Source organism: Numida meleagris, chromosome 3 (assembly GCF_002078875.1).
Source record: "Numida meleagris isolate 19003 breed g44 Domestic line chromosome 3, NumMel1.0, whole genome shotgun sequence".
In the NCBI taxonomy this organism is placed as follows: Eukaryota; Metazoa; Chordata; class Aves; order Galliformes; family Numididae; genus Numida; species Numida meleagris.
In genome coordinates, this window is record NC_034411.1 from 82,507,566 (window position 1) to 82,523,249 (window position 15,684).

A 15,684-nucleotide genomic window follows, 5' to 3' on the forward strand; every position below is an offset into this window, starting at 1 on the left:
CGGGAGCGGGGAGCTGCGTGCCGCAAGTTTTGCCCAGAGTGCCAAAGTTGGTCTCAGCCCAGGTGAGCGGCGGGCAGCGAGCGTGGGGTTGCGTGTGCGGCCGGGACCGGGCGGGCGGGGGCAGCGGGGCGCCGCGCGGAGGGGTGCCGAGGAGCGGGACGACTTTGATTCTTTTACTATTACTTTTTTTTCTTCTTCCCGAAACTTGAAATTTTGCGCGGCGAGTGCGGCTGTCATGCGGGCTGCAGCCTCGGGGCCGCCCGGCTCTGGGCTGTGCGAGCGGCTGCGGGGCCTCAGCAGGGCTGGAAGCCCCGGGCTCGTGCTGAAACGCAAACTTTTCTTTATTATTATTTCGGAGGAATAACGATGGGACGGGCCTGCGTGGGGATGCGCCGTCCCCGCTGCGTGCCTCGGGGCCGGCTCGCAGCGCGGAGTTCTTGCTGCCGACCCGTGATTAACGCGCTCGGAATTAATTCTGCCGGAGGTTGGAAATCCCGCCTCCCCCGCCGGGATGTACATCCGGGCAGCGCCGCGCGGATCAAAGCCCCTCCGCGTTCTTCGGTAGGGAAGCGCTCCTTCAGAGCGCTCCCGCTGCCGGGGCTGGGCTGCGCGGGGCGGAGGGCGAGCGGCGCCTCCGCGCTCGGGCGGGCGGAGCTGAAGGACAGCTGAGCCGAGCGGGCGGCCGCTGCTCTCCGCCTCGGGGCGGTTCGTTGTCATCTGTGCCCGTGCCGGGCTTGAAGCGGCGCCGGTTCTGGCGGGTACCGCTGACCACACCGAAGAAGAATATCTCTTTAAAACGTGTTGACATTTAATTGACCTTTGGAAGTTCATTCTGTTAATCATACTCAAAGCGCCGGCGCTATGGTTGACTGATCCGGTGTTCTCGCGCTCGGCCGTGCTCGGCATATAAATTCTGCGGCATAATTGGTACTTATTGAGCAAGAAGTTCTTTTCTTCTCCCGAAAATCAGCAAGTGTTGCTGTGCCTCCGGCTGGGTGCTACTTGTGGAGCTCTGAATCAAACGCTTTCCTGTCCTTAGCTGTTGTGTAGGGTGGGACCTGGGGTTAGGGAGAAATTCCATTACTGAAGCTGTGTTTTTCTCCTTCCTGAGGCCTCAAACAGGGCAAGGTAACCTTGAAGGTTACTTTTCTGTCCACTGCGAATCAAAGCACAGTGGTTCCCTCTTCTTTTTTCTTTTTCTTTTTTTCTTTTGTGTGTGCATCTTTCTCCAAAGCCCTTCTGCACTCCGGCTGTTTGGATGTAGAAGCCTGAGTCAGAAGAGGTTATTGTGAGGTATAACCACCCCCCAAAAACAAAACAAAAAACTCCAAAAGTAAGCGAGCGGCATAAGACGCGTGCTGCCTGCGTCATGGCTGTTGTCCCTAGCTTTGTTCTGAGCTGAATTGAAGCGTACCAAAAATTGAAGCGTTATGGCTGAGAGGTCTGAGTAGATGTCGGTTTGCTCTGTTTACTTTCTGAAGGGTGCGTTTCCCAGCGAGGCTGGTGCCACTGGTGGTGCCTTTCATGGCTTGAGACCTCTTGTGCCATATGTTGTATTTATAAGTCTCTTTTTCGTGGAAGGTGGGAGAAACACTAGAAGTTAAATGTAATGTAATATCTGTGCTTCCTAACAGATTGTTAGCTCTTTGCTGTTACACTTAAAACTGATTAATAGCTTTTGCCTCATCCCTGGAGGCACTTCAGGGCTGGGCTGGATGGGGCCCTGGGCAGCCTGATCTGGTGGGGGGCAGCCCTGCCCACAGCAGGGTTTGGAACTAGATGGGCTTTAGGGTCCCTTCCCAACTAAGCCATTCTGTGCTCTTATAAAGCCCTAGCTCTGAAGGTGCTCCTGCTGCAGTTCCCTCAGCCATTCCTCATACTGCTGTACCTGGGACCCCGTGGCCAGCTCTGTAGTAGAGGTGATGCCTGCACTGCCCTGCAGCTTTCCTAGTGCTGCGTGTTTTGTGGGCCTGGGACCTGCTCCAGGTGCTGCTCCCAGCAGCAACGTGTGCTGTGAATATGGAGAGAGCTGCTCTTGTGGTCGAGTGCTGTTTGCTTAAGTACAATAGATGCAAGCATTGCATGTGATTAGTTGTACTGAATCTTTAGAAAGCAGAGTAAAAGTGAATACTTCAGCCACATGTCTGTGCTCTGTTTGTGGCTGATGGGAGAAGGTGAGGAACCTGGGGCAGTGCGAGAGCTCGTATGTGCAGTTGCCTGGCTGGCAGCTGCCCTGGTGCCTGCAAGCCCATAGCAGACACCTGCACCTTCTGTGGGGGAAGCTGAAAGGCAGTGACCAGGGACAGCTATGGGCAGAGGGCCTGGAGTGGCCAGCAGGAGATGTGAGAAGTCTGGCCTGCGGGTTGGCCTCTCTAGAACCTTAGGCCTTTTTGCTAACTGGACAAAGGTGTTCAGCTGTTCCCGTTTGCAGCTGCAAGCTCTGTCCTGCAGTTAGGTGCCTGAGCAGTCACCTTTCATTGCTTCTCCCCATCCCCAAGCAAACAGGTCTTTGACAGATGAGCCAGAAGCCTGTACCTGAGGATCCTTCTGCAGTGGCTGATTTGGGGCAGAGTTTTGGACGCGGTGCTCTCTGGGGGCAGGAGCCCTGGGCCAAACCTCACCTACTGACGTTGCAGGGTCAAGTGTGGGGTCCCCACAGTGGGGATGTCTTCAGCTGTGGTGTGAGGCCTGAGGTAGAGCTGAGGAGATGTGAATGTGGATGCTTCCTGTCTTCATGTTTATGTTGCACTAAAAGGCTTTTGGTATAGCCAGCCCCTTCCCAAACTCCTGATTGTATTGTCAGGATTAGGAATAGATCTAAAAGTTGTGCCTCATAGCACTTCTTAATTTCAGCAGCTGGGGAGTGACAGTAGGGATGCTGAGAACTGCACAGAGCTTTGGACACAGGTTGGTGATTTGGGCAGTTCTGTTGGCACACGCACCCTGGGCAGCAGGCTGTGTGCTCTGCGAGCTGTAGGCACTGCAGCCAAGCAGGCATGCTTGGAGTTCTATTCCTATCTAAAACTCTATCAGGCACCTAAACCCCTGAGGGTTAAGAGAGAGAGTCTCATGAAGGCAAGGTTGATGTTCCTTTTATCTGCATTCCTAGATTACTCTGAGAAGGATAAGTCATTCACTGAAGATTATGGCATTGCATGAAAGGAATGTAACATTGGGCCATAAATTAACAGAAACCGGGAAAGCTCATTCTCAGCTCCTGCTCATTTGTCCAGTGATCTGCATGTGATGCCTTTACACCAAGCACTTGTAGTGCAGAAATGTACTTTTTATAACAGAACCTCTCCTGCCACCTACATTTTGTGAAGGTTATGAGCAAAGAAAAGCTCCCTGTTCTCTTCTAATTTCAGGTGTGCAGAAAATGAGGTTTTGCATTATTCTCTAAGGCTGTTTTTGCCTGTATTGCTTCCTGTTGAGTGAAACAGAGCAGTTGTGTGGCCTTGATCGGTGTTAGCCCAACAGATACCTTTCCCCTGTAACACTGCACAAGATGGAGTGCTGCCATAGATGAGTATAGTTGCATTTTAACGTACCTGCTGGTCAAGGTGAGCCCAAGCCCTCCTAATGTGACATGCCTGACATAATCCTGAGGGGATTAGTTTTTAATACATTTGAGGGGAAAAAAAAAAAGTCTGTTCTTGCCTCAGTGTTTCTCTTCAGTGACACACATGCTAAATTAAAGCTTTTGTGGGAAGTTGATTATAAACTTTCCCTGTGTCTCCGTGGCAGCCCTTTTCTTGGAGCTGTCAAGATACATTCTAATAGCTCTAATTTTTAGCTGACTGCAAAGCTATATTTATTCATCAGGGACTTTCTGTGCTAATAAACATCAGAAAAATGTTGGTTAAGAGACCTTTTTGTAGCTGGCCTCCTAGCCCCTTTTCTATAACATCTGGGCAATTATTTCTGATGATCAAAAGCAAGATGCATTTAAACCCCTTGTTTGCATCTGTAGGAGACTGTGCAGGGATAACATTTAGAATCGCAATTTGTGATTTTCACTGTTTCTTTTCTTGTTTTGTTTTGTTTTTGAGGGGGATTCACCCTCAGCCTGAAACCGACAGGGGTCTCTTCTCAGTGTGTCCATCTCTTACTCCCAACAGCTCTGTTGTGGCTGCATCAAGCTGGGGCTGGCTCTGCTTCTCCCTCCCATGCAACTTTTAGTGTGTGTGCCCTTGGGCATGGCACTGCTGGTTTCTGTGCAGTGTACTCCTCTGCAGGTTGGTCACAGGGGCTTAGCACGGACATTTATGTTGGTAAGCTCCATTCACTGCCTTAAGTGGTCAGTTAATGCACTCTCATCTCTTCCTAAGGCTGAACTGCATGTCTTTTTAGCTTGGTGGATGATTTCGTCAGTGTGCGTCAGGCTGCTTGACCTTTTGCTTTTGCAAAGCTGGGAGAAAATAACTTTTCACACTGAAGTTAAGAGAAATCTGAAAGTATAACATTAACAGTTTCAGGTTCGTGACCCTGTCAGTGTGATGTCAGTGTTTTTCCCAATAAGTTGGAGTACTTAACTACTGTGGGAACAGCAAGCATTTTGCTGCCTTGAAGGTGATGCTTGGCCTCGTGCTGTAAGCCTGGTCACAGGCAGGGAGAGGGGAGGCTGCTGGAAATAAATGAAGGGCTGGATTTCAGTAGGTGTATTGCTCCTGGTCTATAGTGTGCAAAGCTTAATGCATGCGCTGCACATGAGCTCTAGTTTTGTTCCTTAAATGTTATTTTTTTTGTATTTTACTTGCATAGTGCTATGAATAAACAAGCATTTTCTAAATTACTGTAGCACACGATGTTGCTAACAGGGTTGCTTTCTGCACATTTTTAGAGGAAGCATTGCTTAACGTAGTATCCAGAAGTCCTCTTGCACACAGTGTTCAGGTGCCTTCAGGACAGACATTGCACAGTTGTAAGTGTAAGCTGAAGCGTGGCAGACTGTTCTGCAGAGCGTGGAGCTTTGCAGTTCTCTCTGTTGAACATGGAGTAAAAATAGCACCCTGATCAGAGACTGTATTCAAGATGATATACTGGAGATGAAAAGCAAACTTTACAATTGTGCTAATCATTTTGGTAGTCCTAATGTCCTAACTGCATTTGAGCTCTGTAGGAGAGCGGTAGCGATAGGACCAGAAAAATGCCCTTCCCTGTTTCTGCAAGGGAAGCTTCCTTCCCCTTCCATCTTGTCCAAATTAGTACTTTGACCCTGGCTGAGGGCAAGCAGAACCAATTCCTGCCCAAGGAACCAGAAATATGAGGGTAAACGTGCTGCGTGTGACATACGGGTCACTGGGCCACCACAAGAGTCAGAGCTAAGTTCCTGCATTTTTTCAAAACTACGTTTCCTAAATGAGGGATGTGAGAAGCATGAGTTGGGAGACTGTTTCCAAATCACAGGATGAAAGTGTCTTAGCAGTTCTTGTGGGATACTAGGGTGAGGTTTGTTTGAAAATTATTGTGGTCAGCACAATCACAGAATCACAGGGGTTGGAAGGGACCTCAAGAGATCATTGAGTCCAACCCTCTGCTAAAGCAGGTACCCTACAGTAGGTCACACAGGTAGGTGTCCAGACGGGTCTTGAATATCTCCACAGAAGGAGACTCCACAACCTCTTTGAGCAACCTGTTCCAGTGCTCCGTCACTTTACTGTAAAGTTCTTCCGCATGTTAGTATGGAACTTCTTATGTTCAGGTTTCAGGCCATTGCTCCTTGTCCTATCACTACACACCACCAAGAAGAGCCTGGCCTCATCCATTTGCCTCCCACCTCCCTTTAGATATTTATAGACATTACTCAGATCCCCCCTCAGTCTTCTTTTCCCCAGGCTGAACTAACTCAGGTTATTCAGCCTTTCCTCATATGGGTGATGTTCCAGGCCCTTTATCATCTTCGTGGCCCTTGGCTAGACTCCTTCTAGGAGATCCTTGTCTTTTTTGAACTGGGGATCTCAGAACTGGACACAGTGCTCTAAATGTGACCTCAACAGGGTAAAGTAGTTAGGGAGGATCACCTCCCTTGACCTGCTGGCCACGTTCTTTTTAATGTATCCCAGGATATGACTGGCCTTCTTGGACTCCAGGCCACGCTGCTGGCTCATGGCCAACCTGTTGTCCACCAGGACCTTCAGGTCCTTCTCTGCAGAGCTTCTCTCCAGCAGGTCATCCCCCAACCTGTACTGGTGCATGCGATTATTCCTTCCTGGGTGCAAGACTCTACACTTGCTCTTGTTAAACCTCATCAGATTCCTGATGAGGAACCCCAAAGATGATGTTCTCTGACGTGGCCCCCCTCTTCCTGCAGGGTGTCCCCTGTGCTGGAGGCATGTTGCTTCTGCAGAAGGACTTTGCCTTCAGCACAGTATCCCTTGTGTGGTCATCTTGCCTTTTGTTTGAGTATAGACAGTGAGGTCTGATGTGTTGTGTTACAGCTAACCTGTTAAATCTCAGTATATGGTTCTTGCTGACCTTGGGAAATGTTGTGTTAGGGGCTATTGGGAAATGCTCCTCCCAGATATTCATGGGAAGATGTCATTGTCAGTGGCGGCTGTTTTCTTGTCTACTATATGCTCTTTATTCTTACTCAAATACACAACCTTTCTATTTATCTACACTGCATTCCTCTGAAATAGAAAACCACTACCTAGAGTGTGCTACTGTGGAAACTGGTATGGAGGAGCAAACATAGCATGACCTCAGCTGGTCCCCTGCTCTCTGGTGGCCCCATGACTTGCACGTGTCTCTGCTGACATGTGATCATGTGGTTTAATGCCCTTAGCCACCTGGGTGTAATTCACTTCTGCCAGGTGGTGTCAAGGGAATGGTGAGTGTATTTCATCTTCCCTTCCATCCACTGGCACTTTAAGACTTAAGGGTTGTGCCGAAATGCCCTCGAGACCCTGAATTCAACAACTGTATACAGTTTCTGATTTCATAGCAGAGTATACACGTTGCTGATATCTGAACTTAGTCTTTACTCCTTGCTGGAGCTGATTGTCAGAAGAAATACCTTTATTGAAAGCATATTCCTTTGATGTGGCCACATAAAAAAAACTGTTTGGAGCACCTTCAAAAGGCGTAAGGAGTACAAATTGACAAATGCTGTATTTTGATTATACGTGTATTTCTGTTAATAAGCTCTACTTACTGTATTTCTTTCATGTTTGTTATACACTCCTAACTGAGATTTTCAGAACTGTTGAGTGCGTATCTTTTTCCTTCTACAGACTGGGTTATTTTAGTTCCCGTTATTGTATTCTTTTCACGCTCTTCTCTTCTGAATCTCTTTCTCTCTTTCTTTGTTATTGTCTTAATAGTCTGATTCTGTCCTGTGTGTTCATCCACCCATCTGCAAAGGGGTTCTGTACATCCCTTTTCCTCCAGAAATGAACATGTGAATTAATTACTTCTCTGTTTTGAAGACTTAACTAGAAGGAATCTGGGGAATTTTGGTTTTCTGAAGTGATGCTCAGTTGCAGGTTTATTGTGGTTGGTTTGGGTTATGTAAAAACCCAAATAAAATAAAAAGGGAAGTTTATTATGCCTCTCTCTGGTGAGAAAGTTAACTTCTTCAGTATAGTTTCTGCATGCTTATACTACCTAGGCAGTTAATCTTTACCTCCTCTAATTGAGAGAGAGCTGTGATCAAAGGTAATGTGTCACTTTGAGCACATTTGGGTTTTAAATGACTATACCAAAAAATGACACGGTTTTAATAATTGTGAAAAGCTATCTAACTAACTTCTTGCAGACAGTCTTCATAATGAGAATTCTGTGATCTGAACTTCTGGAATTACAATAACGTGTGTTAATATGTGTGATGCAGATTCCTGGAAACTTGAGGAGCAATTTTCTGTGCCTGGAGAATGCAGTTCTGACTGGATGCGTGTATCCTACATTAAGGGGAACAGAAGCAGGATCAGCTGCTGTCCAGGAAGTAAGTTCTTGTTCTTTCTCCAGCCTTGTTTCTGCTGAGGTACTTGTTCCAAGACGTGTAATGCACAGTCGTGATTGTTCACCTAGGTGTGCTGGATTAAAAGTTGGTATCGATGAGGTCCAAGAAGATACACTATGTGATGTTCATGCTTCTACCAAACTCTAGTTTTGACATCTCTTTTCCAAATGTTTGAATGTTCTGCATCTCATTTTGGCTGCTTGTCTGCAACTGCTGCTTTCTCATTGCTGAGTGCAGGGGGAGCTTCTCTTGGCATTTCACAGTGAGCTCAAATGCAGTTGGAAGAAGTAGATTCATCAGCAACAGTTGGAGATACTCATGCTGTATCTAACAGCTGTGAACTTGAGTTCATATAAGTAATGAGTGCTTAATCTTCCTGTCTTGCCAGAGACAGGAAGAGAAGGAATGATTTTTTTCCGTATTTAATGAAGATCTTAAATAAGGTTTTTGACAGGCAGATTTTGAAAATGTTTATTATGAAGCAAACTAAGAAAACAATTGTTTGCGACTGAAGTTATTTTCAAGTTTTATCTGGATTTCTTTGTATTTGCATTTTTGTCTGTTGGTATTTCAGTGTTTATTCAAATAGGATTAAAAACTAATTTACCTGTCTGAATTTGCAAATCGCTTCATCTGCATGGAAGGCGATGGAAAAGAGGCACTACTTTTAAACTTGAATCCCAGCAGCACTTGGAAAGTCTTGTTTCAGTTGCAATTTTGTTGTTGTTGTTTGGATTTTCTTTTGTCACCTTTTTCACCAATAATTCATTTAATCTTGCATGAAAATTTCAGGAGAGCTGGGGAAAAACAGCTGGATTTTTTGTTTTAGCTGAAGAATGCTTAGGGTCCACCAGTCTGCATCTTTCTGCTTCTATGACATGAAGTGTAAAGATGTTGAGAAGTGTCCCTGCCTATTACAATGTTCCTTTCCTTGTTTTGTTGGGTTTTTTGTTGTTGTTGTTCTTTTAAAACATCTATTTGTTGAAAGCTTTATAAAAATCAGTAGTTACTGAATCCTGCTAATTGATGTTTGAGTCTTGGACGCTTTCAATTTAAACACTTTTGAAAGAATATTCATATATCCTTAACATGCAAGAAAAGTATGAATTAAATAGTGCAGTAGAGATAGCTGATAGCATTCTCTTGCCTAACAGTCCATACTGTGTGGTAAAATGCCTCTCAGTTTTAGATTGACCTTGGCTTGACTTTCATGCAGATATAATCTGTTTGATGTCTTTTAAAAGCTGAAAGGAATCCATACATGGAGTGGCATTGCACGTTGTTGCTGACATAACGTCCTTCATCTAGTTCATTCAAAGTAGTAGGATTTGGTAGTATCTCTGTTCCCCTCCCCTTTTAAGTTGTAGATATTAGATCAGTACATTTACAAATGAGAGGCTAATCTCTGTTTTACGACCAGGTGTAATTAAACTCAAATATTTTCATTCTGCAATTGCTGATTTGAATCCAGGAACTTTTTTTGTTTGCTTTTGCAGGCAATGTAGATTGTCTTGCAAGGTGACTTCATGTATTTCTGAACTGGCTTGTGACAAACAAGATCGAACTTGCCAGAGTAGGAACTATTTTTTTCTTCTTTTTTTTCAGACGTGCCATTATAGGAAATACACTTTCTTTCCCTTGTGCCCTTTGGGAGACCTCCCACAGGGCAGTGAGTACCTCCTCACCCCGGCAACTTTGTGAAGCCGGGCACCTCACTGAGAATTTCCAAGCTTTTCTTGGTAGCTCTGCAAGGCAGAGGGAGAGTCGATCTCGTGCCTCTGGAGTGGTATATGGATGCCAAGTGCTAAGAATTCCTGGAATGTAGAGTTGTGGAGCACTGATAAAGTTTGCTTTGTTTCCTTAGTGACTCAATCCATTGAGAAAATGTGGTTCCCTGGGAAGCTTTAATAGCTCAACGTTTGTATTGAATAAAGGGAAAGGCCCCAACATAATTCTGCTTGTTTTCACCTGCTGCCTAAAGGATTAATTTTCTTACCCTAGGAATAGAAAATACAACCCTGAGTTTTGAGAGTGATTTATAGACATCCTTCACACTTATCAGTTTGAGTAAATACGCCACAGGCTTCTGCGTCGCAAACGACTGTGGTCTTTTCATAACCTGCTAGGTTTACAGTGCAGTTATTTCATTTGGGGGCAAGAAAGTTTCAAGGAAAAACACCTTCTAATTAGAGCGATATAATCGCTCTGCTCGCATGCTGTGGTTTCATATGACTTCAGAAAAATAGTTGAGTGATTAATCTTTAATTTTACCCATCATTAACTTAATAAGGGAACTGGAGACAGGATGAAAAACAAACGGCAGAGCTGTACAACCGGAGCATTATTGTGCCAAGTCCTTTTGGCTTTTTCGTTCGGTAAGAGATGCCATTCTGTGAACTATGTGAAATGTGGCAGCAACTGGTTACCTCAGATGATTTGTAGAATTTTTCAAACGTGTTTGAACTTTATTGAAGCCTTTGGAGAGCTTCTTCCTTCTTCCCCACAATCCCCTCTGGGTTGCTTTTTTTTTCTTCTACAATTTTATTTGGAAGCAAACGTTGCATAAATTAACTTCTAGTATCTCATAATTCCCTCGCATCCACTTTTCCTCAGGAGAGAAAGCCATCCCAAGCACTGTAGTGAAAAGTTCCTAGAGTGGGTTTGATGCTATTTTAGTGCTGTCTGCTATCTTTAGTCTTTTCACTGATTAGTTAACTTACTCTGTGGTGTAGTCATGCAGTTTCTGCAAGAAGCATGATAGGGTTGCTCTAGTGTCTCAGGGAACAAAACGAATGCAACAATGGAAACAAGTTGCTTTATTTCATATGTCTTTTTTAATTCTTACCAGATGTAAAATAGGCAACATAATTCTTTAAATGTAACCCATGAGCAGTAAATACGCCTGGCTGTTTGAAAATGTTTCTCTGGAAGTCAGGCTTCCTTTATTTTGTTAGTAAGTACTTATAAAAACTGCCCCGTGCACCTCTGCATGTAACAGCACAGCAACAAAAGTTGTAGCAGTCTTAACTAACCTGCTTGGAGGCCTCTGCACGTTCATAATGTAAAGTAAACAGCTGAGGAATGTGTATTGCTGTTGACAGTGAGCGACTGTAAACATCCTCGACTGGAAGCTGTGAAGCAGCAGATGGGGCTTTCAGTCGGATGTTTGCAGCTGCCAACTGCCACAGACGTCAAGAAATGTTTGACACCTAAAGCATAGTTGTCTGTTTAAAACTTCTATTCTATTTGGTTTATCATAGACATACGAGTTTAGGCCAAACCTTTCTACATACTACAAGTGATGCCTGTGACTATCTAGAAGCCATCCAGTTTCTTGTAGGAGCTGTGAAAAGTTTAAAAAAAAAAAAACTGAATAGAAAGTAAAAAAAGAAATAAATTAGGCTATATTTTTAACTACAAACTTTCAATTGAGTCTCCAGAAGCAAGTTGCCATGCAGCTTGCTTGACTGTACATGTTATTTGGCTTGGTTTCTAGGCTCTGCTGAAGTTACAAGATTACAAGATTAGTACGCACATGCAGCATCTCTGTAATAGTTCATTTAGAATTTGAAATCTGAAGCCTTGTAGGAAACAATCACTTACAGGGGCTTTTCCAAACTGGAAATAAATACACCAATTTCAGTGACATTGGAAAAAATGACAAAAAATATTTTTTGCTGGTAGAGGCCACCCTGCAAAACGGTGAGGAAGACAGGGAAGCTTTATTTGATTGGAGTCATGTCTGACATGTATCACAGTGTCTCAGTCATGTGTGGCCTAGCGGTTCCCCCCTTTCTCCCTTTCCCATTCATTCACCTTCCCTCTTCCCCCTCGCAAAAGAGTAGGAGGTGCTGAAGGCTGGTTCAGACGTTTCTAGAAGTCAATTTAGATGATTTGAAGACTCCAGTCCTGCCAACTAATTTTGTGTGTGGGTGGACTCCGGTAGTTAAATTTGACCCCAGAATTCTAGCTGGAGAGAACAGCTTATGGGATTGGGATGGTACACGCCTGCCTTTGGTCTAACAATGACTGCTGTCATATCAGAAAAAGAGCAACGAGACTGTAGCACATAACTGTGTCAAACTGACACTGAAGGCACTTGTGTGTTCACTTTTGAAAGAAGATAGGCATCTTGTTGGTATGCGTGTTAAATGTCTACACCTTTGGTAAAGAGAGCTTTGTTGCCAACTTGTTTTTTATTGTTCTCGGTATCCTTCTTTTTCAAATATGTGTATGTACAAAAATACAGGGGCTCATAATGTGTACTTTAACACGTCCCTTAAATTTCATATAAGATGCAGATAACCTAAGACTATCTGAACATCCTGATTTTGTTTTTTAAATGAACTACTGTCCCCTCAAGGCTCTCATAAAGCATTATTGACATGTCTACTTAAAGCTGTATGTAGAGGGTTGAGAAAACATACTCTGTTAGAGGGAATTTAATTCATCCATGCTTTGCATACCGCTTTTAGTGGAGTTTTGTGGACTTGTAATAGAACCTGAACTTAGGGCATTTCAGTAGTGCTTGATGGCTCCTGCTAGGTTTAGTACTGAACATCGTCTTGTATGCTTTGCCATACTGACAAGGGATCACAGTCTAATTCAAGACCAGTTATGAAAGTGGAAACTAGATAATGCAGAAAGAGGAGAAATGAGAAAAGCGGAAAACCAGGGGAATAAAGGGAGCAGCTTATGTCACGATGATACAGAGTGGCTGTCTGTGTGTAGGTGGTAGGGAGTTGTTTTCTGATTGGAAATAGAGGAAGGCGGAAGTGATAGCTTCTTAGCCAGTTATTTTTCTAGCTATATATATCCTGAAAGAAGAGAAGTTTGGTAGAATGGTATATGGGACTGCAGTTAGGACAGACACAGATGAAGTGGTGTTTTTTGGTTGGCTATTTTTTTTTTTTTACAAAAAAAAAAAAGCAGAGGGAGCAGGTTAAATGGGCAAAGGTTTCCAGAAGCCTTTTCTTGCAAAGCTAAGGAAAACTTGTAGTGAACTCAGCGGAAGAAGAGTCTCGTAAATTGATATTTGACTTACAGGTATTGCTGTCTTAACATACTGAGATCAGGGGTCAGAAATGGGGATTACGTCTGTTGTAAAAGTAACGAGAATCTTCTGTGAGTGTCGTCACAAACGTGACTTGGGACCATTACTGTGGAGGAAACAGGATCAAGGGGTAAATTTTCAAGGGTTTCACTGAAATTTCATGATATCAATGACAAAGGAGAAATGGGAATTACTGACAACAGTCAGGTTATATCTAAGTGATGGGGATGGGTGTTACTGCTGACGAAGCAGAGCAATAATTGAGATAGAGAGATGAACGAATGCCAAGTTTTTAGGTGTGTGCTTTTGCAACATTTCTGGGTTTAAATCTAGCTTTTCTGCTAACCCAGAGAATTTCCTAAGTGACCTTGTAATGAAATTCATGGAAGTTGGACACACTTGTGAAACACTATCTAAGCAGAGCATTCTTAACAGTCTCGTCATCTGGAAAGCTCTTCTGTATATTTGAAGAAGGGGTTGAGCAAGAGGAGAAAACTTGCATAGGCAGGGTATTTAATATCAAAAGCATTTCATACCTACTTTGAAGATTTACATATTGATAGTATTTGTACTTTGGCAGGAAATTCTTTCAATACCCATTCTATTACTCGTCTTCCTGAATTACGTATTGTCTCAAAGCTCAGTGTGTTTCCTCTTGGGGAAATGTAGTACACTGGGACTGATTTCTTCAGCCTCTAATCTCGTTGCATGCACATGAGGAGTTTTCTTCCAGAAAAACAGCTTCAGACAAGTTGCCTTCTGCCAGCCACCTCTTAAAACCTGCTAGGATTAAGCTTCAGAATAGTGTTAGAGTGGTGGTCCTTATTTTCTGTCTGCGGAGGAAGCAGGCTGCTGGTTTTATTTTACCCTCTGTGCTGTTCATTAAGCCATGCCCTGTACTGGTTGAGGTTACTATCTCACTTGGAAGGGACTTGCTTTCAGGATAGGGGCATTCGAGTCCACTTCACCGCCTTGTTGATTTAAAAGATGCATTCTTTAAAAAAGCTACTTTGTCGTCTGAATTTGTTTAAAAGCAAAGAGCAGCTCTTCTCTGAGTGTTTCTGGAGAAGTCCTATCTGCTGTTGAGAAAGGAGTGAAGATGGAAAAGTTTTTTTTTTTTTTAAAAAAAAAAAGCCACTTATCCATACATACTGCTTATGGAAATCATCTTGAGAATGATGGGACAGCTGTTGGAAAAGGCACAATCCATCTGCCTACATATGTACTTGTTACGAAGAGAATACAGCTGATGATATGAATGGAAAGCTTTCAGTACTGAGCTGCTGTTCCTACTCAAGCCACATTCGAAACCATAAATTGTTCAAATGTGTGCTTTAACTCTTTGCTTGAAAAGTGAGTGTTTAATAACCTCTCTTCGAAGGGAGTTTTCTTTATTACTGATAAGTGGAATAGACCTAATAGATTTGTGCTCAATGTGTTTCTTTTGTTTAAAGATAGAGCAAGACAAAATTAACTCATCCTGTCAGTCTGTAAGAAATCTGAATTGGAAAGGATTACTTATAAGTTCAATTGAGTATATAACTTTTTTTTCCTGTAAGTAATAATTTATTGACCAAGATGCATGAAATCACTCCTTTTTTTGGTACTGATATACAATAAAACTTTATGCAGACCATTCTTTTTTTTCCCCAAAAGCTTCAAACAGTTGTTTTGAAACAAATAAATGAACAAAGGATATGAGAAGGAAGGCACGTGCAGTGGCATTGTGTTTTTCCAGATGATGACTTGAGGCATCTTTTTAGCTATGGATGTAAATGTGAGTTCTTTTATTTAACGATTCTTCTCTTGATTTAATATGGATAACCAGCCTTTTGCCCCAGTTCAACCTTCCTGTCACTGGCACTTTTTTTTTCTTGTCAGTAAGTTGGAGATGTTTTCGGTAACTTTTGTCTTTTGTTGCTGCTGAAGGTTTAATTTTTTTCCACCTCCTTGTATGCCATTTAATTAAATACATACCTCCTCTGATGATGCAGAGCAATGCAGATGAGTTCCAGGGCTTCTGCCTAGCAAGGCAAGAATACCATTTGAAGTGAAGGATATTGCTCAGGAGTTTTTTGCTGTCTCTTCTGGGCATCCATGTGTACCTCAGTTGATAGCTGGTCTTTCATGGCTTGCCTGTCCTTGGCTCCTTCTTTATTCTTGCGTTGTGTAAGGGCTGAGAATTTACTCTCAGCTCTACAGAAAGCTGTGCTGAGATCTTTTGTTGTTTTTCTTTGACCACATCACTCATCTCTTCACAGACTCACGTTTATTCATTAGATGCAACTTAACCTGCTTTCTTTTGTCTTCAAGACCATCTCAACCTATAGTCCCACATGGAATTGTCCAATAATGCCGTTCTCCATTACTGCTTTGACCTTTTTTCAAACTTTTCAAAGTTTTTTTGCTTCATTTCACAAATGAAAAGCTAATCAATCAACACTTTTCTAACTACTTCAATGTAGTAAAAGCCTTGGAAGAGTTTGTGCACTCTTCTGAAGGCTACAAGTTGTTAGATATCTTCTTACAGTCATTTTTATATTACTTCTTTTCCTTTGCCCTCATCACCTTCTTTGTACTTTAAGAGGAGGGTAAATATTTCCCTATTGCATTGTTGAGTTTGCTGAGTTGATAGCTGCACTTCTGCTACTGCCAGTTCTTTCATTTA

The 15,684-nt window shown here is 43.3% G+C and overlaps 1 protein-coding gene across 5 annotated transcripts in view; it reads left to right on the forward strand.

Moving 5' to 3' along the window:
- The window catches only part of OGFRL1 (opioid growth factor receptor like 1), an 80,086-nt gene that overhangs the window by 188 nt on the left and 64,214 nt on the right, over nucleotides 1-15,684 (forward strand). For 2 of the 5 annotated variants that reach the window (XM_021393181.1, XM_021393184.1), the window contains exon 1: nucleotides 7,870-7,945. Coding sequence is in view for 1 of the 5 variants with exons in the window: in XM_021393178.1 (XP_021248853.1) it covers nucleotides 1-62; nucleotides 7,835-7,945 (173 nt within the window). In the remaining 4 variants the exon portion in view is untranslated. Of the gene's footprint in view, nucleotides 63-7,834; nucleotides 7,946-15,684 lie in introns of those variants that run through there. The other 3 variants (XM_021393178.1, XM_021393183.1, XM_021393182.1) reach the window with 3 other exon arrangements.